General features: G+C 42.3%; 1 protein-coding gene across 3 annotated transcripts in view; it reads right to left on the bottom strand.

Moving 5' to 3' along the window:
• Positions 1-3,164: 3,164 nt before the first annotated feature.
• The window catches only part of MLLT10 (MLLT10 histone lysine methyltransferase DOT1L cofactor), a 128,481-nt gene continuing 104,529 nt past the window's right edge, over positions 3,165-27,116 (bottom strand). For 2 of the 3 annotated variants that reach the window (XM_086466547.1, XM_086466548.1), the window contains 9 exons: positions 23,569-23,686; positions 22,298-22,370; positions 17,710-17,864; positions 15,644-15,832; positions 15,146-15,234; positions 14,655-15,016; positions 7,940-8,042; positions 6,963-7,175; positions 3,165-4,795 (listed from right to left, as the gene is read on the bottom strand). In XM_086466547.1, the coding sequence (XP_086322673.1) occupies positions 4,727-4,795; positions 6,963-7,175; positions 7,940-8,042; positions 14,655-15,016; positions 15,146-15,234; positions 15,644-15,832; positions 17,710-17,864; positions 22,298-22,370; positions 23,569-23,686 (1,371 nt within the window). In that variant the 3' untranslated portion in view covers positions 3,165-4,726. The remainder of the gene's footprint in view (positions 4,796-6,962; positions 7,176-7,939; positions 8,043-14,654; positions 15,017-15,145; positions 15,235-15,643; positions 15,833-17,709; positions 17,865-22,297; positions 22,371-23,568; positions 23,687-27,116) is intronic. The other variant, XM_086466549.1, reaches the window with a different exon arrangement.

The following is a 27,116-nucleotide window of genomic DNA, read 5'->3' as shown; positions in this document are numbered from 1 at the left end:
TCTCAGTTTGGAGTGAGAAATAGTTTAGTTAAATACTGGGCAAAAAAATCCAGTGGCAAATGTAATAAGGACCTGGGGGGACTTGACACCTCCATCACTGGAAATCTTTTAAAACTTCCATGTGTAAGAGTACCTGCTCAAGACTTGCCGTATCGCTGCTGTGTACATGGCAATAATGGCGTCCTGCCTGCCCAGCACCTTCAGCTTCTCTTCCGGATGGGGTCTGAGGAAGAAGGACAAGCACCACTTACAGGTAAGAAACTCTCTTTTTTTAAAAAAAAAATTTTTTTTTTTTTCATTTGTAAGAACATCCACACCAAGAAGCAGAGTTTATCTGAGGGAAGATCCTTAAGGCTGGGCAAAGATGTCACACTTGTCAGGTTGAGTACCTGAAGGGATAGCTGTCTGTGTCTATTCACAGGTGCTGCTCATGCCTGGGTGGCAGTGAATTGATGGATTGCATCCTTATTGCTTGAAGAATCAGGCTGCCTCAAAGAGGAGGCGAGCTGGCTGTGTAAGAGAAATGCACCGGCCTCTTCCGCAGTGGGACTGCGCCATGACCCAACCGTCATAGTCACGACCTGGAAGAGTTTTTGCGATGCACTGGTGGGGCACTTGGAGCTGGAAGGGTGTTTCACAGGTGTGGCAGCTTAGGTCTTGGGATGAGGAATGTTGAGTCAGTGTCCAGCAGCAGTAGACCTCCTCTCTGCAACCAGATACTCAGACAGCGCTGTCTGGGAGGGATCCATGTAGTGATGAAGTGAAAGCTTCGTCCAGACCCCATCCAGTCTTACTTTGTGTTGGGGTCCTCAAGGGCCAAAGGAGTTGGCTCAGCCTAAGCTTGAGCTGTTGTGTTTGGCTGAGGGGAGGAAGGTCAGAGCCTCTCAGGTCCTCTCCTGGGGTTGTTGGTGTTCCCTGGTTGAGGAGACAACTGCCCCTTTTGGCAGCAGATCTAGTCTGTGATGACTGAGGGCAGATGTGATGCTAAACCATAGCCAGGCATTGTTTTCTCGTGGTTCTGGTGTCCACCAGCAAAGCCAGTTTTCCTAAAACTTTGTCCATGAAAATCAAGGTCTCTCTAGGCTTGGGAGCAGAGCGACTTCTTACAGCTTTCATTCTAGCAAGGAATGCAGATTTCCTTTAAGTAATGTTAATATTTGCCAGCTAGCAAAGTATTTTTTCTTTCCTGGGCAGCTGTGAGCTGTAGCTTAAAAGTGCCTTTTGCACTGACTTTGTGCATGAAAAGCTTTTGGCCTCAGAGGGTCTGTGCTGTGACTTGCTCCTAAACGAGTCAGACCTGAGTCTGTTTTGAGCATCTTTGCATGTCCCTGTTGATGGGACAGGCAACACGCTATGGAAAGGAGCATTTGGGGCAGATTGCCAGGCAGGGCAGCATTGCTGTCCCAGGCTGAGGATACAGTCTAAAGGCCAAGGTAAAGCATCAGACTTTTGTAAAATTACACCCTGAGAACTGTATGGAAGTGAATGAGCAGACTATGATGCTGTAAAGGTTAATAGTGCTCTAATTTGGGTTTAGTTCTAGAAGAAAGACTGAGAGATGCTGTTCTGCAGTGTCCTGTTGTTCTGAACATTTGGACTATATTATCCTCAACTTTACAGCTGTCAGTTAATAATGTAATTTTTTTTAAAGTTGTTTCAGGGAACAATTTTGCAATGTGACCTTTTTATGAGGTGACAGGGTCTGAAAACAACAGAACCATTGAGTGTCTGACTTTAAAAGAGCTCTTCTTTAGGCAGAGCCAACAGTGAGATTTTTTTGCAGCTTATGAAAAACAGGCACCAGAAAATCAGTCAAATATCACAGAACGGTATTGCTGAAAGAGTAGCTGCTAACACAGCTCGAAGGGCTAGAGTTGGCAAACCCTGACCTGAGAAGTCGTAGGCTGGCCAGAATCCGTTGGCTCCTGTAAACTGCAACGTGTGTTGTCATTGTTGGCAGTAGAGCTGGATTTTAGTGAAAAAACCAGCAGAAAGTTCAAAAGCCTGTTAACACGAAACTCCTCCGAAATGCAGCGCATTTGGTCTGTGCTGCTCTTGTGACACTGAGCCCCGAGCAGCTCCCAGCACATTTGGGGGCAGCTCAGTGACCGGTGAAGCAGCGTGGGCTGCCTTGGCATCCGACGTTCCCCGGGGATGGCAGTGTTGGCTTCTACGGTGCTGGTGCCAAATCAGGCACAGACTGTCATCTTTGGTGCCAGGCCCTGCAAAGTCCTTGAGACAAGGCTGGGTTTGGCTGCATCTGGCCCTCACTTGAACTTGGCTTTGATGTGGTCCCTTTCTGTAATTGTCCCTTTCACTCAATTGCTGTTGATTGGTACTGTAAAACACCCACTGATGGCTATCTTGGCCTCTGGCACCAATCTCGAACAAACTGAGATTTTAAGAATAGTCTGAATTTGACAATCCCACTAGTATTTCCAACTGTTCAGCAGGTGGGAGGGTGGGGGTGAGTAATGCCCTCAGCTGTGCCAGATGTTGTTTCACATTCCCCTAGCTCAGTTACCCAGTCTTCTTTCAGGACTCCAGTTTTCCCCATTTGAAAATAAAACAAAAATACTCAGTCCACAGGACCTGACCCATGGAACAACATACCAGTGGCCAGGCCTGTGGCAGCACCACCTTCCTCCTGCCTGTTCCGACAGCTCATCTCAGCCTGAGGCCACACCTGACTAGCAGGGGGCTAAAAATGGTGAGGGAGCCGTAGCACATCCCTCATCTACCAGAACCTGTACTACCCTAAACCTCACGTGACAGCAGGGGGTCAAGTTCCTTCTTGCTGCCTGGGAAATAAAAGGCCAGTTCAGCGGTGTGGTTACCCCAGCCCCTCTGCAGACAATGAGCAAAATTCCTGGGAAAAAAACTGAGCTGCCTTTACAGGAAATACACAGGAATTTCTCTTTGAAAGGTGACAGCGCAACCATGGCACAGGCTGCAACTGGACATTTACATCCCGTAAGCAGAAACGTCCCTGGCCAGTACTGCAGCTGCATCGGTGTCTCTTGAAAGCAAAAATTTACATGCGAAACATTTTTAAAAATTTGTTGTAATAAATGTTAGTGGCCATGTGCAACTGAAATCCCTCCTGTCACGTGATAACAGGAATGCTCTGTTCTTTCATGAGGCACACATTCACCCAAGCAGTGTACAACTTATTAAAGTTTATTAACAAAAGCTTTGTACATATCTTTTCATACATTTGGAATTTTACATCTAGTCAAAATAACAGCACATTTCCATCTTACCTTTTGTACAAATTGTTACAGAATATCCCCCAGTGGGTTGAGTAAGTAAAATAAACTACTGGTTAACTTTTGTAAAGTATCTACAAAAGTGATTTGTGACATTTTTAAAAAATTCCCCAGAACATATAAAAATAAATTATTTTTACTTTCTCAATTAAATCTACTAATTAGAAATATTACAAATCAAAATATCACTGTTTTCTTATGAATTCTTCACAATACAAAACATTCACAAAACTTTATTTACAGAAATGAGGTAAGAACTGTGCAATGTTTAACTAAGAAACATATTGCAGAATTAACATGTTCTTCCAAATAAGTACACAGTGGAGGTCTAATTACAGCTGGGTCTTTTCCTCTAATAATTCCCACCTTTACCCTTGATTAGTGGTCATCACCCCCATCTGAACTGCCCTTCACTGCACTGCATAGACTCACACCATGAAATCAGCCACTGTCTGAAGTGTTCTAATACACACTCACCCGTTTCAACCACTGGTAAATTTGAGTGGGAAATACTAACTCACTTTTTTGGTAATTTATTAGTGAAATGTGACCCAGGTAACAATCTGCCTGAGCTATCAACAGTGGTATAAACACCTCTAGTAAAGGCAGAACAACAAGGCTGCTGGTGCAACACAGAATATTCCCGCTGCTAACAGGGACACGGCTAGTGCATGATCAGCTGTTTGCAGCCACTTCACAAAATGGAGGTAGCAACAGGCACTTGGTTTAGGCCAGACACTACACCGACTTCTGGCAGTGTGGCCTGCTCATCTGGTAAGAAAATTCTGTCACTGGAACCAAACTGGCTCCTTTAAAAACCTCAGAACTCTAAAACCTACACCAAAATTAATCAACTTTGGATTCCATACCGTAATTCTTACTCAGGAAAAACTCCCACTATATAACAACAGGAATTCAAAGGAATAAAAAGGTCAGAAGTGGATTCCCTTATGAGTCAGGTTTCAAAATAGGTGTGTAAAAAAGCAACGACAAACGGCAAGTCCCAGCTGCCATTACAAGCTCAGTCTGAAAGGATCTATTGCAACTGCAGCAGCAGATCAGTCTGGCTGGGGCCGGGGTTGGCTTGGTTTTTTACAACTACTGCTCTGAAACCAAAGTAACCTGCCCCTGCCTACACCTTACCAGCCTTTAAATTTAGAGCAGTTAACTGTGTTCTTCCGCGGTTGAATTTGTACTAGTACCACCCTACTGACAAAGCAGTTATGGTTTGCAGAGTTTTATCTACTTCACAGTCTGAAACATGGAGAAGTACATCCATTTTAGTGCAACAAGAAAGCAAGTGAAAGCCTACTGAAACTACCTTTATGAAAACTATTAACCTTTTGCTGTGCAGTAGGAGTTCCTTGTTGCATTTCTTCAATCTGCAGAAAGGAAAACTGCAGTTTGCAGCCAGATGCAGTGCTCTAACAGCAGGACATGCAGTTCTCAAGCATCATTCAAACATCAACTCTTCTCTGATGCAACTGGTCCAGTTTTATCATTGAGCCTCTGTGTAAAAGAAAATACTTCTAAAAATCAGATTATAAAATACAGAGTTAAGCACAATTAAATGCATACAAATGACGAAGCAGATGAGGTACAGTCACTAGAGCCATCTAAGCAGTAACTTTTGCACTGTAAAGCATAATCGTGTATCGTAGAATAAAAAGTGGGAAAGTAATTAGAGGAGCGGCCCTAGGCGGGTGGTGAAGCAACGCCTACCGTGGCAATCACTGCTAGCCTTAGGAAACACCAGGTTTGCTTCTACTTCCAGCCCACAAGACTTGCTGTTCCTGGCTGCTGGTCTCTCCTTCGAACCGCACCGTGGTCAGGACAGATACCAGGTGGCCTCTGCCACGTTGTACCCACTGGAGAGGGCTGGACTCTGCCCTTCTCCAGCGGAACAGAAACACCACTGCCATTTTCCCCTGTCACGATCAGCTTGCTTTCATAAATGGCTACAAAGACGTTTCCTACAAGTATCGAACAGGACTCAACAAAAACCTAATCTCATTCACCCAGATTCAGGAATGCTTGAGAACCTGTTCCAACTGGAAATGAGATTTAAAAGTTCAAACTTTATGGCAAATAGAGAATTTGTTAAAAATTCTTTTTGGATTAAAATAGCTCAGCAATCCAATGCAATCTGTCTCAGTTCTAACCTTTAAATAAAATAATAAAAGCAGTGTCAAAAGACATGTATTTCTAAGGGTTATGTTCAAAAGATGTTCTGAGATTTCCTGGAATGGTTTACAGCTAACTGTTAGAAGAACAAAAACTAGAATTGTAACAGTGTATTTTTAAAATACACCAGTGCTGCCCGGTCACGCTGTCCAAACCCAGTAACAGCCATTTCAAAAAATTCAAAGTAAGGTCACATAGAGAAGTTTGTTCTGATGCAAACCAAATACAGGGTCTCCACTCCCGTTCACTACTAATTTGTAGAAAACAACAGGAGATAAATTTTAAACAGACTCGAACAAATTGTGACCATTTCTAAATGCAGGCAAGACACGGGGCAGGCCCCTGCGACAGAGCGCTCCTGCTCCCGCAGCAACCGGGAAGGAGCACGTGATGGTACCCGAGCCCTCAGCCTGCACCACAGCTGCACCACCACCACGGGCCACGCTGGGAAGTGACGCCGGCCACGTGCAAAGCTTAACAAAAGCAAACGCTCCTGGTTTTAAACGGAAGGGAGCTGCTTCCAGGAAAATCCATCATTTCTGTTTTGTGACTCACCTTACGTTTGGGAAGTACCACAAAAGCCCAGCTGCCCGAGTCCTCCACTGCTGTGCCCCTGAAGTAGCTGGCAGCTTTGGGGGTGGGGAGCAGAGAGGGACCAATGTCTAGCCCCAAACTCTTCCCACCTGCTGTTGCAGACAAGCTGCCCTTTTTGCACTACCACTGCCACGTGCTGTCTTCTCCAAGGACTACTGCAACTTTTGTCTTCCTGCTCTACTCGTCCTTTGTTTTCACAAGCTCCACATGCTCCTTCCCTTCATCCTCTCATCTTAGTTGTGAGAATGACCCTTAGAGAATGAAGTCTACTCTCCGACTCCTTGAAGAGAGAATTCCTGTCTTGGGGGTGGAGGTTACTGGCAAATAATGAAGACAAGGAAACATCTTTGCCAGAAAAATGTGTCTTGTTTCCTTTTTGGTCTAGGAAGGGTTGCATTAACTCTTATCAAGCGAAGGAGCTGCTCAGCCTCATCTTCCCGCACCAGAACCAAGGCACATGTAGCCCATGCTCCTAATACGTATTGCAACTTCCCAGCAATGGGCTCCTCATCACGCAAGTCATCAGCTAATCTCTGCTGCTCCACAGTGCCTGAGGCCTGGCCAGGACAAACTCTTCAAGCAAGGCAGTAAAAGGAATGATCTACAGAACAGTGGACACAAGGCTGGGGAAGGAGGTGGGGGGAGGAGGACCAGGGCTGCAGTCGTAATTACAGAGGAAGGCAAGGGTCACCAGATGGGTGTCCTGATCCAGGGAAGCAGGAGCGTGCAGCAGACAGGTTCGGTGTACGCGACTACAAGCTCACAGAGTTCTGAACATCATGAAGTGCAGCCCAAGAAAAATAAAGAAGAAATCCACCATCCTTGAGTTGCAAATACAGGCATAAAACTTGCTGCTTATCTTTTAGTTACCTTGTGGAGGTACTACATTGAAAATGAGGTGAGAAATATACTTACTGTCACCTTCTGAGCTGCATTATCCCCATGGATGGTAAGGAATGGGTTGGTAGTAGCTGCATTCAGTGGTGAGGCCTGTGTGCCTGAAAGTAAGTTGTTTATAGGTATCTGTGCTCCTCCAGTTATCTGCAGTTGCTGGACTTCAGACTGATGGTGTTGGTGGTGGTGATGCTGTTGCTGTACTAATTGATATAAAAGGGCCTGATGTTGTTCCTTGAGTAATACAAGAAAAAAAAATTAAATCAAGACTTAATTATGAAAAATGGCTCCTTCCTGGGTTCTTGCTTATCCAAATCTTCAGTCAGTGCAACCCTTAACTTAATCCCGGCTGATTTAGGTTACACTAACGAAGTTCCACAAGGCTATGGGAAAGGGAAGAAAGTGCCTATAAAATTTCCTGAAATCAGTAGCTCAGCAGAAGTTCAGCTAAGCCTGCTGGCTTCCTCAGGCCTCTATCGGGAGAAACATACCCAAGAAGAGTATCAGACTGTGTTTGTCCAAGTACTAAAATGACACAATTAACCATACAAATAGTTAATCCAGTTACCTAATGGCCTATATATGAATACTGCAAGGCAGAGCAAAGGCAGCTCACGAGATGACACCCAAAGATCCTTTCCTACAGTCCTAGTGGAATCGGAGAATAGCTTACGATACTGTTAGAACCCATATATGGTCCCTAATTCTGCTGCCCACAGCTGCTGCTGAGAGAGACACAAGGCACCATGTCCACACGGGATGAAATGGGACTGAAGGCACTAGGGAATGATTCTTCTAGCAATACGCACAACCCAACAACACCTTGTAATTTAGCATGACTACCATCCAAAAAAGGGTGAAGCCACTGAAAAACTAAAAGACCATCAAAACCTGTAATATCAAGTTAAAACATTTCTAGTATGCGTGTTAGGCTGAGGAGTTTATCCATGCCTTAGAATACAACAAAGGAATAAATCATAATTAACTGGAAAACTTACCGATGTGAGTTGCTGTGTACTTAGCAATTGCTGAAATTGCTGGTGCTGTTGATGGAGGAGAAGTTGTCTCTGTTGGTCAGGAAGCAATCCTAGTCCCGAGGCACTGTAGGGTTTGACAGGGTAATACTGTAGTTTATATGAAAGTATGAGAACTTTTTACTTCAGCTTTCCATCGAAGCAAAGAAAAGATGTATGTAGACAGCTCCTATTTAGCATTTTGATTGCACACTGTCAAATATTAAATTGTCTGTCCAGTTGCATTTTTTGATAACATACCTAGGCATTACCACCACCACCCCAGTCTCATTTATGCTAAGCAACAGCAACAGCTTGCCTGTAACATAAGCCTACTACGTGCACATTATTTCAAGCTTGGATAATTACCATTTCCACATTTTTTTCAAATACTTTACACAGAAAGGCCAGATTTTATAAGAATCTCTTTGCCAACCTTTAATACTTCGTTAACTAGCGTTTACTTTGTCTTTGTTTCCTTCTAATTCCCATCTTTGCTATATTCAAATCTATCACTATTGCCTCTACCTGGTCTGTAATTTAGCAAACACATTCAGCCTTGAAGTGGGCCAACTGGTGCTGCCATGGGACGAAGCAGGCTACCTCTGCACTTCCCTCCCACTCCCTATTTTCATGCCTACATAAAATTTTCTACAGTTATTTAGGAAATTCAGCAGGGAACTGATCCACCTGACAACGGGTCTGGAAATAAAGGGTTTCTTCAGCTATGCCAGCTCACTTCAAGACCAACAGCATGAACAAGGGTTTGGAGCCAAAGACCAGGAACACAGCTGCATTTACTCTTTTCGGTACCAGTGTCAGCTTTTACTGGTTTAAAAAACCCACTGAATTATTAAGGTGCATTTTCATGACAGGTTTACCCCGCTATTGAAAGGTTAAATATTTCCTGTTCAGCTGTATGTTTCTGTCCCGCCCTTAACACTAGCTCTTGCACAATGTGCTGCATCTCCTGGGAACTGAGCTGAAACCTAAGCCAATACAAACCACGCTGAAAGATTTATCTATTAATGTAGACGAGGTTGTTGTATGAACACACAAGCACTAGTACCAGCAAGAAGGTGTGCATAGGATGACCAACAGGATGGCAGGATTACTAGCTGTGATTGGTAGTAAGGAATTAAATCAACTTAAATCCGCCACAAACCCATACAGTTAGGCTACAATCATTTAGCTCTATCAGGACATAATATTTATCTTGCCTTTCTACGGTACCTACCGTGCTGTAGCCTGGCTCCATGATCACTTTGACATTTCCTTTGTATTAACCAGCCAGTATGAAAATACTCAGAGCAGCACCGTTCTCCGCTGCTGGGGCAGGGCAAGCAGCACTTAAAAACTTTGATTCATACTTCACTGGATGGCCTTGACGCTATGGGAAGCACATGCTGGGCTGCACTACTTATTTCCTATGGGGACTGGGAAATCTATGTCTATGGGAAGCCTATGGGGCCAGATGGGATCCACCCAAGGGTAAAGAGGGAGCTGGTGGAAGTGCTCACCAAGCCGCTTTCCATCCTTCATCAGCCATCCTGGCTAACTGGGGAGGTCCCAGCTGACTGGAGGTTAGCAAATGTGACGCCCATCTACAAGAAGGGCCATAAGGGGAACTACAGGCCTGTCAGCCTGACCTCAGTGCCAGGGAAGATTATGGAGCAGGTCATCCTGAGTGCCATCACGCAGTGCTTACAGGACAACCGGGTCCCAGTCATCATGGGTTTATGAAAGGCAGGTCCTACTTGACAAACCTGATCTCCTTCGATGACCAGGTGACCCGCTTAGTGGATGAGGGAAAGGCTGTGGATGTGTCTGCCTGGACTTTAGTAAAGCCTTTGATAAAGTTTCCCACAGCATTCTCCTGGAGAAACTGGCTGCTCATGGCTTGGACGGGTGTACTCTTTGCTGGATAAAAATCTGGCTGGTTGGCCAGGCCCAAAGAGTGGTGGTGAGTGGAGTTAAATCCAGTTGGTGGCTAGTCACAAGTGGTGTTCCCCAGGGCTCATCAGTACTGGGGCCAGTTCTGTTTAATACCCTTATCAATGATCCAGATGAGGGGATCGAGTGCACCCTCTGGAGGTTTGCAGATGACAAAGTTGGGCAGGAGTGTTGATCTGCTGCAGGGTAGGAAGGCTCTGCAGAGGGACCTGGACAGGCTGGATTGATGGGCCGAGGACAATTGTATGACGTTTAATAATGCCAAGTGCCAGGTCCTGCACTTGGGTCACAACAACCCCATGCAGCGCTACAGGCTCGGGTTTGAGTGGCTGGAGAGCTGCCAGGCAGAAAATGACCTGGGGGTGCTGGTCAACAGTCGGCTGAAGGTGAGCCGGCAGTGTGCCCAGGTGGCCAAGGCGGCCAACAGCCTCCTGGCCTGTATCAGAAATAGTGTGGCCAGCAGGAGCAGGGAGGTGATCGTGCCCCTGTAGTTGGCACTGGTGAGGCCGCACCTCAAATCCTGTGTGCAGTTTTGGGTGCCACAGTACAGGAAAGACATTGAGGTGCTGAAGCGTGTCCAGAGAAGGGCAATGAAGCTGGTGAGGGGTCTGGAGAGCAGGTCTTATGCAGAACAGCTGAGGGATCTGGGGCTGTTTAGCCTGGAGAAGAGAAGACCAAGGGGAGACCTTATCGCTCTCTACAACTACCTGAAAGGAGGTTGTGGCGAGGAGGGGGTCGGTCTCTTCTCCCTAGTAACAAGCGACATGACAAGAGGAAATGGCCTTAAGCTGCACCAGGGGAGGTTCAGGCTGGATATTAGGAAGAATTTCTTTACTGAAAGGGTTGTCAGGTGTTGGAACAGCCTGCCCAGGGAGGTGGTGGAGTCACCATCCCTGGAGGTGTTTAAAAGACATGTAGATGTGGTGCTTAGGGACATCGTTTAGTGGTGGGCTTGGCAGTGCTGGGTTAATGATTGGTCTTTTCCAACCTAAATGGTTCTATGATTCCCCATCATCTACTTACTTCACAACATTTGTTACTATCACTTCTATCACTCTCATGGTTCTCAAACCTCTCGTCAATGGTCTTTTTCCCTAGCCAAGTCAATTCTACTGACTTTGTCCTGTGCAAGCCATTTTGCCTCCGATTATTCTTGCTGTACCGTTTTTTCCCTTGTATTATATAAACCTACATAATCAGAACTGCACATAATATTCCAGGTATGCACACACCAGGGACTTAACACGACAGAACACAAAATGGATAACACCACTCTATTTATTCCCCAATAACTGCCAGCAATGTTTGTTTGATTGTTGATGAAAGCAGAGATGACACTTCATCTATCCAAGGGAACACCTAGATTTTTCCTCCTGAGCTACAACAGCAAACTCAGGCCCAACATCAGCAAGATCTATGCATGTGTTTGACTTTCAAATGATGACACTCACAGATTAACTGAAATCCTTTCAAACAGCTTTAAATTCAATTGTATAAAAAATATTTGTAACAACTGCAAAAAAATAAGTACCTTCCGTTTGACTAATATTACCATTATTTCCTTCTTTTTTGACCTCACTTTTTCTGTATTCTTCTATACTGGAATGAATCTTCTCCACTGGTTTTTCATTCTTTCTTTTTTCCTATATCATGTTTTACCTTTGCACTTCTTTTTCCTGCTGTTGTTCTCTTTATCCGCTCTGCTTTCCCTCTTGCTCTGGACTGGCACTTGAAAGAAAATACCCTCAGCCAGCAGCTGAGATCCAAGTGTGCAGAAACAAAACCTAACTGCAGAAGACAAAACACTGCAGCTCCCAAGCCTCCCCAAAGAGGCGGTTCACTGGATTTCACCACAGAGCTTTCTCTGAACCAGATCAGCTTGGAATGTAAATTTAATGCTTTCTAACTTCTCATTAAAAGGTACACGATCAGTCTGAAACTCTCCATCCTACGGTCTTCTCTGGTGGCAAGAAGGTAAAGAAACAATCCTATCTTCTTCCTCAAATCACGTATCCCCAAGCTGCTAGCAATCTGTATTAAGCCATCTTTTTCCCAGAAAAGGATCGAGTATTTTTCTCTGCCAAATGAATGTAGGCTTTTTTACCTAGAATTTGAAACTCTCTCACACAGCAGTGTGCAAATCTGTTGTTTTCTCACCCCTCCATGTCTATCCACAGTTAAAGAGCTCACATGAATAAGGACAACATGCATAAAGAAGTCTTCATGTATTGGCGAATAATCTAGCTATTTTTCACATGAAACTGTCCAGACGGGTTCTGAAGCTTGGGAAGTTATGATAAGTAGCAACTTACAGGAACATCAGGGAAGCCTTTTAATTACTGAACCACACACAAAAGTTAGAAAGTGGGGCTAAGTTCTCATGCCACTTTCCAGCGTCTTGCCAACATTGATTTAAACCATCTCCAAACTTGATCACCACCACGCGATCTAAGCAGGTTCAGAGCTCGGAACAGCATGGTAGCAAACCTCCCTGCCTGCCTGGGCTCGTTACACTGAGCCTCCCCACTTACGCAGCTCGAAGCTCAGTGATACCCAGAGGAATTTAGCATTAACTCAACAGTCAACTAGTTGCCACTGAGACAGCACTGAACTCCAAGCGGCAGGAACAAATAACGTCCCATATAGTTTCGGAACCAATAATCTCAATCAGTGGAAAATACTGTGGGTTTGGGTTTTTTTTTTTCCTTCATTCAAAGTCATCCCAGAGCCTCTTCACAACTTAGCTGCAGTAACAGAAATATTTTTTTTGTATTTTTCACCAAAGCATTTGTAATGGAAGAAACAGGACTGAGGAATGTACTTGTCATTACTAAAATCATACCATCACTAAGCAGCATTAGTGCTTGCTCAGCCTGAACTTTTTTCCGCTAAATATACAACTAGAAATACTGAAAACTTGCAGAAAATAGGGGCACTTGTGAAAAACCTCAAAAGGAAGGGGGCCCAGCAAATCATTTGGATGAGCTCAACAAAGCAGATAATTGTGCGAAAAGTGCATTTTAAACTTAATATTAACATTAATTTTAAATTAGTCTTATTGAGGGAGCAGTGCAGAGAGATCATGCAAGGACAGAGAAATGGAAATGCTGGCAGAGCCATACATCATAAGCTTGTTGTAGCAGAAATGAGGGAACCATTGCAGCATTCCAGACTATGCTGAACGTCAGAATGAGACCTTATGAACAGGACACCAGTTGCAGTATTCCCCGTGAAGGGAGTAGTCTACTACTAGACTACGCACGCAAGAGTTAAGCACTTAAGATGGATATTAAAAAGAAAAAAGAAAAAAACCCACAACCAAAAAGAGACAGAAGAACTTCTGCAATATAAAGAGTCAGAAATAAATAATCTGTGTATTACAAAACCATATGAGAAAACAGCAGTATCACCAGGGTATTCTGGCATTACTTGAAAATGGAAAGTATTCTACAACTGGTTAATACTATTGATTTTGTCTAGTATTTCTCACTCCTCCTTACACTTTTGGGGAGAGTAACACAAAATTCTGTGTTTCAGCAGACCTCTGATACTCAAGAAAGAAGGTGACTTTTCAGTAATGGAATGTCTTTTGCTTAACCTATGAAATATTACGTTCATATATGACATAAACGATGAAAAATATAAGCTCCTCAATAAAAATATAATAGCACATCAAAACAAGGGGATACACTTGAAAGTATCAGGCTTTATGAGCCTATTGAAGCGATACCACACAACTATATGGTACACGAATATTCAGGAGCTGCCAAACAAACAGCAAGGAAAGAAACTGGAAAAAGAACCTACAAAACTAGGGATCCCTTGCATCATTCCAATCACATACGCCCTTTTTTGGTGGGTAATCCACCATAATCTCCAAAAATAAACTCTACTTAAAGACAAGTAATCCACTCCCTATTTGCAGGCATTTCTTTCTACACAGAACCGCAGTTCTCCTTCCTCAGCAAAGGACAATACAAGGGGTGGGGGGAAGGGGAGCAGGGGGGATGAGTCAGCCCAGGCTCTGCTCTCTCCCAAAATACTCCCAGACCGAGCAGCCCACTCCCCCTCCTGGAAAGCAGCTGTCTCCTTTTGTTACCCATTTGCCTTGCAGCTCAAGCAGCAGCAGTTTATGCCGCTGAGGATACCTGGCTTTGGGGAAGGGCTGTTACGAATACTCAAGCCGGGGTGTGTTTATGCATTTAAATGTCCTTAGGAACACGGCTTGAGAAACTGCTTTTGTTGTCTCTGGAGTCAGATGTGGAGAACCGGAAACACCGTGCCACTGGATCACCACTCGGGTCAGTCATGCCTAGTACGGCTTTAATGACACGACCGTATACTGTTCTCCCCCTCCCCCTCCTTACTGCTACAAACGGAGCTTTTCCAGTGCTCCTTTAATCCTGAAAGAACAATCGGCATGACAAAGAATATTGTTTCCTGAACTAAAAAAAGAGCTGAAGCACATTTACATAATTACATTTGTTTGGGAATGTGACTTGATTAAAAAACAGGAATAAACGGACACTAGGATTCCCAAAAGCTAAACAGAAAAACATCTTTTCTGACGATTTGTGCTTCCATTAAATGCCTTCTTACTTTCATTCACAGATCAGGAGCAGAACCCAGTTTGACAGTTACTGGCTTCAGAAGAAATAGTACCTTCTGAGTAAGCCAGCTCAAAGCATAGCGAAACTGAAGAACAGCAGGCACTGTCGGGAAAATCATAAAATCGGCAAATTCTTACCTGTTATTTAACGTGGTTGGCAGAGGATGCGTTGCATTGGGTGGCACGGTTGCATGCGTGAGAGGAGAAGGGTTCTGTGACATTGTTGCTGGGGTCTGAATTACCCCATTTAAAGCCCCTACAATTCCATTGATTGCCAGCTGGCCGGCTGGCAGCGCTCCAATTATTCCACCCACACCAGGCACTGCAGGAATGGTGGAGGTTACAGTCTGCATACCACTAGCCAGTGCCCCCACTGTCACACCATTGACCTGTTGAACTCCTGTGACTCCTGAGCCTTGCTGAGCTGGACTCTGCCCAGCAGGTGGTGGAGTGGAAAGAGCTGATGAACTGCTGGTGCTTTGTCCGCTGGAGGTTATCTCCTGGTGTAAAAACAAACAACAAAACCCCCTCAGCTGCATAAAATTTCACCTCATAGCACAATCAGTGCAAGGACTATGATGAGTTAACTTGTAACAAGTTTAAGTTTAGTAGAAACAAATAAAAATTACCTGATTTAACACAGGAAGAGAATTGTCCGGTAAAAAACTGTTTCCCAGATGAGGACTTTTACTGCTGTTCAAGGAATCACTGCTAGGTGCTAAAGTAATTATTTCAAAAAACACACACTGGTTAAATTTCTGTAACATGTAAAAAGATTCAGAATAATTACTCCAAAATAATGTTAAAGGTAAATATAGAAAATGTAAAGTCAACCTTAAAATCACTGCTGTATAGTAAATATTAACTAAATAATTAGTGAATCAATAGATTCAAGCAGATGTGCTCCAGAGTGAGGTAAAAAAGAAACCGCACTGAAACCTGTACTAACGGTTCGTATAACCTTCCAATGGACTTTTAAACATTTAAACACACCAACGAATATTTTAGTCTATATTCATCCTATGTGTACATGCATCTCCCACCAACGGCACATGTGGATGAAATAGGTATTTCATATAAATACATGGTCAAATTACTTCGACCCTTTAATACTCTCCTCTACGTACCTGCTTGTACTGGAAAGGCATGTGCTTGATGAGAAGGGCTAGGATTTGAAGTTATTGTTGGAAAGGGCACCGAAAGCTGTGCATTGAGTAGCTGAAGCCGCTCCTTCTTAGCAGTCAGATTCTTTATCTGTTCTTCCAAACGCCTGTTTTCAACCTGAAGTTGGTGTAATGATTTAAGCATTCCTAAAACTAAGGTAAAAATGCATGTTATCTTTCACAACCACATTCAAAGAATGAATAATTTCATTTTGGTTTTTTATTATTTCTGTATCACCATTTAAGACTAACATGAAGTCATGTGTGAAAATATAAATTATTGCTGAGGGATACATCACAGAAACTTGACTAAGTGGAAAGCTTAGGATCAATTTCATGTAATTTAAAGTGCACAAAAAAGTACGTAGCATGTGATAGTAATTTTGTAATATCTCTACACCCCAGCTTAAACACAGATGAAGTCACATCATTAGGGCTGACATTCATTTTAAGCCAAGAGCAGAACACGATTAACTTATCCCCAAACCAGAATACAAAAATAGTATGATTTTAGTAGCACAGGTTAATCACAGGGGGGTGGGGGGGTGTGATGATCTATTTCAGCTGCATTTTTAACATTATCAAGACAGAGAAAGCTTAACAAATACAAATTCCACTAACAATACAACCACCCAACACCATTTACGTAAAAACAAGCACGTTTGTGAAAAGGGCGGGTTTCTGTTTTGATGTCTCGTACAATCAATGAACTTGCAGAACCAATGAAAAAGCCATCCGAGCACCGCTCCGCACCTCGCCGGGAGCCGCAACTCTCCCTTGCCTGGAGCGGCGATCTGCAGATCCCCCAGCAGGGAGCACTGTGTGAGCACTGCAGTCACCACCCCTTTTTTTGCAGAAAAGGGCATCACCTTCTGTACTAACCCGATTTTTACCAAGCACAGTTTTCTCAAACTCCAATTTGGTTTCAGAACTTGGATTTCCCAGCTAGCACTAGAGTGTGACTGTAAAGCCACTGGGATAGCCTTTTACACCCCACCCCCCCACCCCAAATTCTAAATTGTATTTGTTTAACATGACCTCTGGGCCTACTACAGACATAAGTCTACTGGTATAGGCACATCTGGTCATTTCCCAAGGATTTAGCTTTTATCCCTCCTCTTCAAGAACATACAAAGGAACCCTCAGTGAGCCCAAATGAGATGCAATAAGACTTAGCTAAACCTGTCCTCCAGCTATCATGTTTAAAGGATTATCCCTGCATGAATTTCCTCACAATTAGCATTTTTGTCAGGATACCATTCATAAAAATACCAACTAGATACCACTTTACACTACCAACGAGAAGAATAATATGTTTAATAAAATATAACACAAACCCTAACCTTGTATTAAACAATTTTTTTAAAAATTTATTCAATCATTGTCTTTGATACCGATACACTGTTGAATGTGGAGGTCCAAGTGATCTACTCATCACTCACGCTTTTAACATACTCATTCTTGGACTACTCCACTCTATTAAACATAACTTGAGAAAACAACAATTTGCTTGCTTTGAGAATGTCACCACAAACGCAGAACATAATAAAGATAAGAAAGACCAGTAGGACCTGCCTAACATTTGAAATTTTTTTTTTTTTAAATAGCAACAGAAGTAGGCAGTTTAGGTTTAAAAACTTAAAAACGTAACGATAAAAAGTATTGTGCCAATTTGTATCACACAATATAAAGCAACTGTGGGGAATTGTGCTATGCGATTTACAGTAGTGGATCTAAGAGTCCAGAATTCATTTCCGAACTCTGCAACCAACTCGCTGGATCTGCAAGTCACTTCCTCTTGCATGACACCATTTCTCCATCCATAAAAACACAGCCGATACAGAGAACTCTTTTGTAATCTACTGAAGCCTGGTGCTGCATTAAGAACTATGTTACAATGATACACTACAGTTATATTGCCAGTCACAGCAGAAAATATGGTTTTTTAAAACTCTTGGACAAGCGGCAAATGGCAGTTCTGAATAACACAGTTAACAAAAGCAAGTAATAAAGAGAACGTGAGTACTTACTGTCACTAGGGGTGCCTTGCTCTAATAAAAACTGTTGTCCTTCACTCCATTGCCTCTCCAGAAGCTGTTCTATGCTGGCTGCTACTGGGGGCAAATTTTCCCCACAACTGTTGCCTGATTGATCATAGCGAATCTGCAAGCTGCTTACAGGGGATCTGTTGAAAATATTGCAATTTATTGTTTAAAGAAAAGGATGGAAGGAAATGTATTAGTGAACAGGCTGTTGAAGTTTCTTACCTTGTATCAGTCCCTAGCACCTACGTCTATCTTACACTTCCAAGACTAAGTCAATTCATCAAAACGACTAAGAACTCCTGGTTCTCACTGTCAAGGCTTTAGTACTATTTCACAGCATGAGAATTTATACTAGGAAAGCACACAACTAACATAATACCTAACTGACAAACAGCACTCTATCAGATTATACAACACACACTTCTACAGCAGGAAACTTAAGTGTACATGACTTTACAAAATTTTTTTTCAAACCTTTCCCAAAGAAAACGAGGGGGGGGGGGGGGGGGTGTATGTGGTGTGGTGGTGATGATTATTAAAATCAGCATAGTGATGGTACTTCCATGTAGAATGGCCATATATATTTCCACTGCCTAACTTGTTCTAAAAAGAACCATGCAAAACCAGATTTTTCAGCGACTACGTGAAAATATTATTTCACAAGGGACACAATAAAAGTTGAAGTTATCCTCTGTCTGCCCTGTGCACACTTAATACGCTTCCTTTTTTACTCACGACCACACATAGTTCAAAGAATAATGTCTTTGCCACATGTCTTCTCTCATTCGTGAGAAAATTAAATATTCAGCACGCAGCCACTGAGAAAGCTGGGTATCCCTCAGGGCTGGTGAGGCAGCTTCCTTTGCACTGGGTAAGGAAAAATTTAACCTGTGAGCAAAATCAGACGCTCAGTTTATTTCTGACTCGGGATTCTGGCCTCACATATGCGTGGGTCCCACTTCCCATACAGGACCAACACCAAAGCCCACTACAAGTTGGTTGGTGGTTTTGTTTGGTTTGTTGTTGGTTGGTCGGTCTTCTAAAATCAACTCCAGTGAGCTCAGATTCAGCTGCTTGTACGTTATCGCTGGTGCCCTCACAGGATCGCAGCCGTACTGCTGTACATGCAGTGCAAACTTACCAAGAGGACCACCACAGCCCCAGTACAGGACAACATACAGAGCCCAGGAAATCAGTGTGTTAATTATGATTAGCGTAATAAGCAGTGGTCACAGCACATTAGTTACCTAATGACTGTCAAGCATTTTGTAGGCACCGGAGCAAAGTGATTTTTACGAGAAAAGGTCTTAAGTAGGTGACTTAAGAGCTCTGGAAGTATTTATAAATAATTCCTCTTTTGCATACAGGATTAAAGAAGAGAAACACTTGTTAAAACAAAAAGCCCTGATGAACGGGTAACCAAGGTAGTGGTTTTTGACAAGAGATGACAACTCAACAGCATTTAACAGTTCAGCACAGCCATGGCAATACCAGCCTTAAAACTAGTTGTTTACACAACGTGCTGAAGTGATAGGGAGGAAGGTTTATGCGGAAACATTCTGAACAGATGTACTACACTCCACACAAACAACACACTTTAAAAACCAAACCGAGAAAACAAATACAGAAAACCACCACACAACCCCCCAGCAATTTCTTTCTCTGTATGTATGCTTCTGAAGGGCGCAAAATGCTACTCTAACAGATTGCACTATTTGAATTATAAATCACCAACAAAATGCTTGTTGGGCTTAGGACTGTTTCCTATCAGTTTCACAAAGGTAGAATCAAAGCATCACATGACTGTATAACCTCTGCAATCCTTCACTGGAACCCTCTACAGAAGGAGAAAAAAACACCCTTAGATTTCCATGTATCACAACATTAGTCAATCAATCCCCTTCCAGCTGAACTTCTACCTCATCCATTTAACATGATGCGGTTCCTGCATACTAGGGTTGAATCCTTATGCCAAACAGTAATCGATCGTAGCTTCCAACAGGACTATAAATGTGCTGCGTGCCCAGGTCTGCCACTGTCACCGAGATGGGGATCCCTTGCTTCATGTTTCATACCTTGCTTCTTTTCACAACTGTTTTTTGTTTAAGTTTGGGGTACAGTTGTTCATACTCTTGTAGTGTCAATTGTAAGCAATACATACATTCCTATTTCAATGCAGGTATTGCATAACATTTTTAAACCTAAGGTTCAGTACAGGGTAAAAATGTTAAGTGCTACCTTGGGAAAAGCAGCAGTTCCTTTGCAAAATGGAAACAGCTCACATATACCAGGTATATTTACATTTCTCATAGATAGTAAAATTTTAAACATGACAGCTTAAACCTCAAGCACTGTAGTTATATGTGGGTACAAAGATATAACAATATGAGTTTGAAATGACCATACAGTTCATGAGCCACATGCCTTTCTCCAAAGAGCAGCAACCAGCTGAGTCATTTAACAGCAAACAATTTTTTTCTGCAAGTGTTTTTATTTTAAGCAACTATTTGAAAATTACATGGTGCTCTTGGAGAGGTGTGTTATGTATCTCATAAGCTTCAAAGGGAACAGAGTCAGAACTTGCAGAAAAATAATTTTCATAGATAAAGCAGGTAACATTGAGTTGCAAAGTTTTCAGATTTCTGAAGTCAGCTTTTTATTCACTATAAACCGTATCTTAAGTAGTCGGAGTTACTTATTTAACTGGGGAAGGTGGGGAGTTACCTACCATCTTAAAAACGCTGACATACATGGGATCTTTCTAATTGCACAAACCAGGGGTGAAATTTGCTGACTACTGAACTTCATTGAATGGAGATGTTTTCCAAGTTTTTTCCATGCTAGGTATTTCAGACTAAGTTTTTCCATCTTTCAATCCTGGAACTACAGCAGTTTTTCCCACCTCCCTCCCACCCCCTTTTTGGCTTGTTTTTGAACAACTCTACTGCCAAGCAGAAGCTATCTACTCTTTGTGAGGTGCTCCAGCTTCCGCACACCGAAGGAAGCTCTGCGACTGTGGACTGAGGTGGCCTTTCTATCAGACAGTTCTCCTTTGCCACCCCCATCAAAACCCAGATGAAACTTGACCATGTTGTAAGGACTGGACTGTATATACCCTGAATGTACAGTCCATAGAAACATCATATTTAAGAAGTTCAGATTCCCAAATTATTCTACCTAAAGACAGCCTGAACACAACTATGGCCTACTGCAAATCCTACAAAGGCCAGGCCTTTGCCTATTAACTAAGACGGCATTAGAACCTGTAATGACCACCACTCATATACACAAGAGGACTACTTAATAGATAAGCAAAAGTTCTGGCATTTCTTAATTGTTGAGCATTTCCCTTTGCAAAATGCTCTTAACTTACTTGTCTGTATATACAGACATGCTCCTTACGTAAATACTTACATGCTAATGTAAATACACGTATATATACTGAGCACACGGTCTAAACTAATTTGTAAATTCTCTATTTATTGTTTTAGAAGCCACACATACTGAAAAGCTTAAAAGCCAGTTCATGACTAGGTATAACACCTAAGTATTATAACGGATATTCTCACCCTATTCGACAAGAAGTCTTTTGATTAATTAAGGAATATAATACAAGATCAACACCACCAGGCTTGTACATTAAATTATGTAATCTGGAGATATTTATTATGAATTACTGTAATAAACACATGTTGTAACAATCATTACAATGACGTATCTGTGTAACTACCATTTTTTAGCTATCCTAAAATCCTTTTCAAGACAAAATCCTCATGGCTAGTCCTCAAGTAAAAGAATACAGTAACACTACATACGGAACACTATAAAATCTAACTCCTACCGGATCCCGTATGGAAAACAAAGCCCTTTAAAAACAAAGGTTAATTTAAAATACACAGAAAATATTACTGAAGTAAATTTAAACCACAATATTGACATTTTAACAGCAAGTATTTTAAAACAAAATTAGGTGATAGAATTCCAGCAGAATTCTTATGTCAAGCTTCTGTAGTAGAGATGAATTGCAGCAGAACAAAAAAAAGTACTTTTTTCCCCACAGAGAATTGTTGCATGTTTTGAAGTGGTGAGGGAAAGCGAAGAAAATACTTGTTTGACATTTTTACCCATACTTAACTTCTCAGACCATCTTATTTCTGTGATCATTGCAGTGTTTAAGCCTACGGGATTTTAGAATTTTTGCAAATATGACTAAAATATGATTACAGCAACAAATCTGAGGACGTAAGCAGTGGATTAAATGCTAGATTAAATTATAGACTAATCTCTCCAAATCAAGTCTCCAAGTAAAGTCCTTCATTTGTAAACCTAATTTCAGTTGATATAAAAGTAAATCTCAGCACATTTTTAGCTGTCTGGACACATTAGCAATTTTTTTAGATGGTATTTCTATATAAAAGTAAGTGTACGTACACATGCATGTACATAGATACACACATGTACGTAGGTATACAGGCTTTTAAAACACTTACGTATTACTAGTAAAAAGACAGCGAAGTTTCCAAATCTTAAAACATTTCCTCTGCCTGCACTCTCCAATGTAAACAACGCTTACCGTGGTGAGAGACTTCCTCTGGGTGAACCTCCTCTGCCAACAAGGCTGCGGCTATTATCTCCCAGATCTTGATCTGCAGTGCAAATATTTCACAGCTGATAAATGGACTCTTCTTAGATAAGAGTTTTAAAGCTGACGTAGATATTTTAAAGTTACCTTAAATCTCAACTTCTATCCCCACTTACTGCCGGGGAGTGACTTCGTAACTAGTTTAAGACTGCTGAACTGTAGCGTGTAACAAGGTGTTGTCCTTACACATTTCTGAGGCTGTAGCAGGCCATGGATTATGTTCACTTCTTTCACTCCTTTCAGTTTTACAGCACAGAAGCGTGGTTTGCATTTGCAGTACCCTCCCCTCAGCCACTTTTAATTTGTACGGTGAAAGTAATGAATCACAGCTGTGGACAGCTAATCTGTATGCTTATCACAGCAAATCCCGATGCTCTGTATTTTTTTAACACTTTGCATCCCAAAACAACCCATAAAATAGAGAACGTATTAAACTTACCGCTGCCGTCTAACAAGCACACATTACGGTGCAAATTTACTGAAAGCTTTATGAAAGCGTATAATTCACTAATTCCTATTTATAAGCAGAAGCGCAGGAAAGTCCCTCGCTAAAAAGGCAGTAAAACAAACAAACCCGGCCTCATTAAATATACGAAAACGTTTTGCTTGGAAGGACTCAAAAGGGTTATTTTCCCTGCGGCCTCTCCCTGAAACAACCCTATCTGCCCCTCCGCGGCTGCCCTCCCCCTGCTCGGAGCCAGGCGACCTCCGACCCCTCGGCAGGCAGAGCTACGGCTGATCCCCCGGGCGACCCGGCGGGCCGGGCTGCTGGGCCGTGTCGCCGCGCCCCGGCGGCGGGAGGGGGACACCGCCCGGCTCGGCGGAACCGCCGGGGAGAGCCGCGCTCCGAACGCCCGCGGGGGGCCCCCCGCAGGGCGGCGCAGCGCGGCGGCGGCTCGCTGGCGGGCCCGCTGTCAGGCTGCGCTGCGCGCGAGGCAGCCGCACGCGGGATGCACGCGGCGGGTTCGGCTGTTGGCGGCGGGCCGCGGCGCCGCGTGGCTCCGGCTGCAGAGCCCCGAGCCGCACGCCCGGCTCCGGCCGCGCTCCCACACCCGCCCTTCGGCCGCTGAAGCAGAAAGGGGGGAAGACAAGCCGCTCGCCCACACGCGCTGCGGGCGGAGGGCCCCACCAGCGCTGGGCCCGACGCCGACCGGTCTTTACCGAAGCGCAGAGGCGGCCCCGGCCGCGGCCGCGCCGCTTACCTGCCTGGCTGTGCTCGGCCTGAGCCATCAGCGCCGCCACCGCCGAGCCGGAGTTCAGCCTATTGCCGTACATGTGCGATGGGGGCAGGCTGAGAGAAGACCCAGGTAGAGTGTTCGCCTGCAAGAAACCAATTACAACGTGAATCCTCTTTTTAAAGGGGGGGGAGCAATGCTAAATATGTTTTAAAGACCACCTCCCAGGCATTTTTATTTTTTTTTTTTAAGGTCAATGTTCTTTTAAAAACTGAATGTACTTAAAAAAATACTATTTCCCATTTGTGAGTTCAGAAACAGAATGGCAGTACTTTGAAAATACATCAGGTTTTAAAGTGTGTTTTACTTGTCATTAGCAAGATATGTTAATAAAAGCACCTTTCAAATAAAACGATTACTGCAGCAAATATTAAAAATACCTAAAGTGCATTTTAAAACCACAGCAGCGTGTCAAGATGGGCAGACTTCCTTGCAATCCTGAAGTATGCACTCAATGCTAGGACTTAGTAGCATGGCGACCATGTGGTTATCCTACTAATTATTTAATCTTATTAAACCATTTACAAAATAAGGGCAGGTAGACAACAGATGTCTCACAAATGCTTGGGTTCCTTACATCACAAGCCGGCTGTGGAGGTCAAAAGGTCCAACTTTCAGCTCTATAGCTGAACTACACAGAGCCATATTTCCTTTGCTCGACTCCGTCATTAGTAAAACCTGCACACTATTTTGTTACTTCCTATTTTGATAGACTTGGAAGCCTGGTGTTTTTTTGTTTTGTTTTGTTTTTATTTTAAAGAAGGCAAACAGCCATTACAAGTATGTTTTCTATACAATAGGGGGCTCGCCGAATCCCAGCTTTGCCCTGACCCCATATAAGGAACTGTATTTTTGGCAGTTGGCCAGCTCTACTTATTGAAGAGCTCCCAAAGTTTGTGTTCATTCATGTTGCTAACCACAATTCTGAAGGTCTCTGCTGGGACTTGTGCCAAACAAGCGAAAATGAACCCTTAAACAGATGAAGCTAAGGAGGCTGGCCAAAATCTTGCATAATCCAACGCAATAAAAATACCTTCTTCCTTGGCTGCTTATGTTTTTTCCCTTTCGAAGAAAAGATTTGTGTCAAAAGCAGAGTTGCAGAGACAGGCAATCAAAGAAAAAAAAGGCACGGCTGCTTATTAAAAAGGCATTTTCCTACCTGATAAAAAAAATTATTTCAGAACAAAGAAAAGATTGCAGGGGGTGGGGCGAGGGGAATCAAAGATAAACAACCTGTGTGATCGCTGGTGTTAAAACGAATCCTTTGATAAAATGTAAACAAGCTTTACAAAGGAAACTTTTTTTGAAAAACGAAAAAAGAAGGTGAACGCTAAGGAACTCAATTTGTGGGACATTTTGACATGTATAACTGCACACAAGAGACAGAGGAAACATACTGGTTATTACAGCAAAATATCACAGAGTATAAACTATGTCTCTGGAAAGAATCACACACTACCATTAAGTTCTGGCTTTCAGCCAACATATTAAACTTGATGAATGGACTTTTATGAATTCACACAACTGTTTTCAATGATGCTTTATTTACTATACTGGTGAGAAATTGTGCCTGATACTTACATTCTTCACTGACAAAGTTAGAAAAAGCCACAAGCAATGACTTACAATGGTCAGCGGTTTTTCACTTTTTAGTTTAAGGGTACGCGCAAGATTTCTAAACACGGAACCACAGTTTCAGTTCAAATCTGGCTGTTATTTCTCTTTTTTAAAAGAAAACAAAACAAACCCAGCATATCTTTAGAAGCGTTAATCTGAATTAGTTCTAAGTCTTAAAAATAATGCCAGCATTTCTACCTAGCCAGGCATATCAGCTTCCAGAAATAAAGTACGTATTAGTTCTGTGACACTTACTGATGAAGGCACCAATACTGCACAGCTCCTGCTATCTTCCTTAATAAACACCTATAGTGCGATTCCAACTCAACCACTGTCTTTCACTAGCAACCTTCAGCTGTTTTCCCCTCAAAACCAAACAAACTTCACAAACAATGTAGTATTTTGTCAAATCCTTTCACTGAAGAAACCTTACGGAATGCAGTATTACAAGATTCAACCACTATTTGCTGCCATATCTAAGAGACAAGACTAGCAATATAAAAATCTATATATCCTTTATTTAAATAAATTGGTTGAGGTTATGAATTCTACTAATATAGTTTGTGATTTTTTTAAAAAAAAAAAAAACCAAACCTACAAACACCAGGTCTTATTTCTGTTTAGTTTTAGAATATTTCTATAAAAATTTCTCTTAATTCTAGTAAGTGTACTGGTTCACGTATTACACAGAAGCTGCTATACTTACTATGTGTAATTCACTGCAAGGCTGCTTAAATGTGTGCAATAGCAACTATACATGAATTTATGATGGCAGGGCAGCTATAATCAGCAAGGAGAACACAAGTTTATTTGACTGAAACATGCCCAAATAGCTTTTAGAACTTTCTAAAAGTATCTAAGTATCTTGAAAGGAGTTGCTGAAGTCTGTTGAGTAACCATCACGTCACAAAACAAAAGACATCAAAGGAATTAAACAATGTTTGCTAAGTGGGTTGATATAACAGATCAAAAGACTTAGCATGATTTAAACTATATCTAAGAACTTGAGTTTTTTCACAAGTGGTGGTTCACCCTAAACTTAACCCCTGTTTATACTTTAAAATAATAATAAAGGTGTTCTACAACAAGTTGGAACTACAAAAGTTCTAGGGGCCATGCTGTAACTTATGCAACTCTCAAAGGAAAAAGTCATATTAATAAAATTGTTCCAGTAAGCTGGAGGTAAATAAAAAAATTTTTTACAAAAGATTTTTTAATGGCAATGTAAGATGACAAGAATAACGATTTGTGAAGCTTTATTATGTATGTGACGACTTCATCTGACAGGAAAGTCGAGGAGGTGGAGGAGCGCTACATTATTTAACGGTGAAATAGGAGCTTCATGTTTCACTCACAGTCGAAACAAGCTGCAGCAAGCATTTATTAAAAATGCGCAATCATCCTGTCAATACATATTAAGGTCACAGGACTGAAACATGTTCTAAAATGCAGAACTTTTAAAGCTGTAGTATTCTTTATTTCAACTGCTTCTATTTAAACAGTCAACAACGCACCATCAAAATGTATGAACTAGTAAAATAAAGAGACTGCTAAGTATTTAATTTGAAAAGGCAGCAAATTTTCCTGAAAAGATTTTAGCAGAAGGATTTAAGCCCACCTAGAGGTATGTAATACACTGCTTTCATTTATGGCGTGTTCAATAAATCAGTAAAGCAATAAGCAGCAGAGCAGCACAGAAAGAAGATACACTGTAATTCACAGAATGCGCAAGTGCAATAAGAATAAACGATTGAGATTTGACTGATGCTTAAAAACACTTCCTCTATAGCAAGAAAGTGCAAGTATATTCTTCTAATTAGAGAGCAAGACTTGCAAGTTAACAAAATTTAACTCGTACATATAAATATCCTCTGAAATATTTAAAATAGTTTTGTATT

The sequence above is a fragment of the Leptosomus discolor genome, chromosome 6 (genome assembly GCF_034619465.1).
Source record: "Leptosomus discolor isolate bLepDis1 chromosome 6, bLepDis1.hap2, whole genome shotgun sequence".
Classification (NCBI taxonomy): domain Eukaryota; kingdom Metazoa; phylum Chordata; class Aves; order Leptosomiformes; family Leptosomidae; genus Leptosomus; species Leptosomus discolor.
This window is presented reverse-complemented; position numbering and strand designations above follow the sequence as displayed.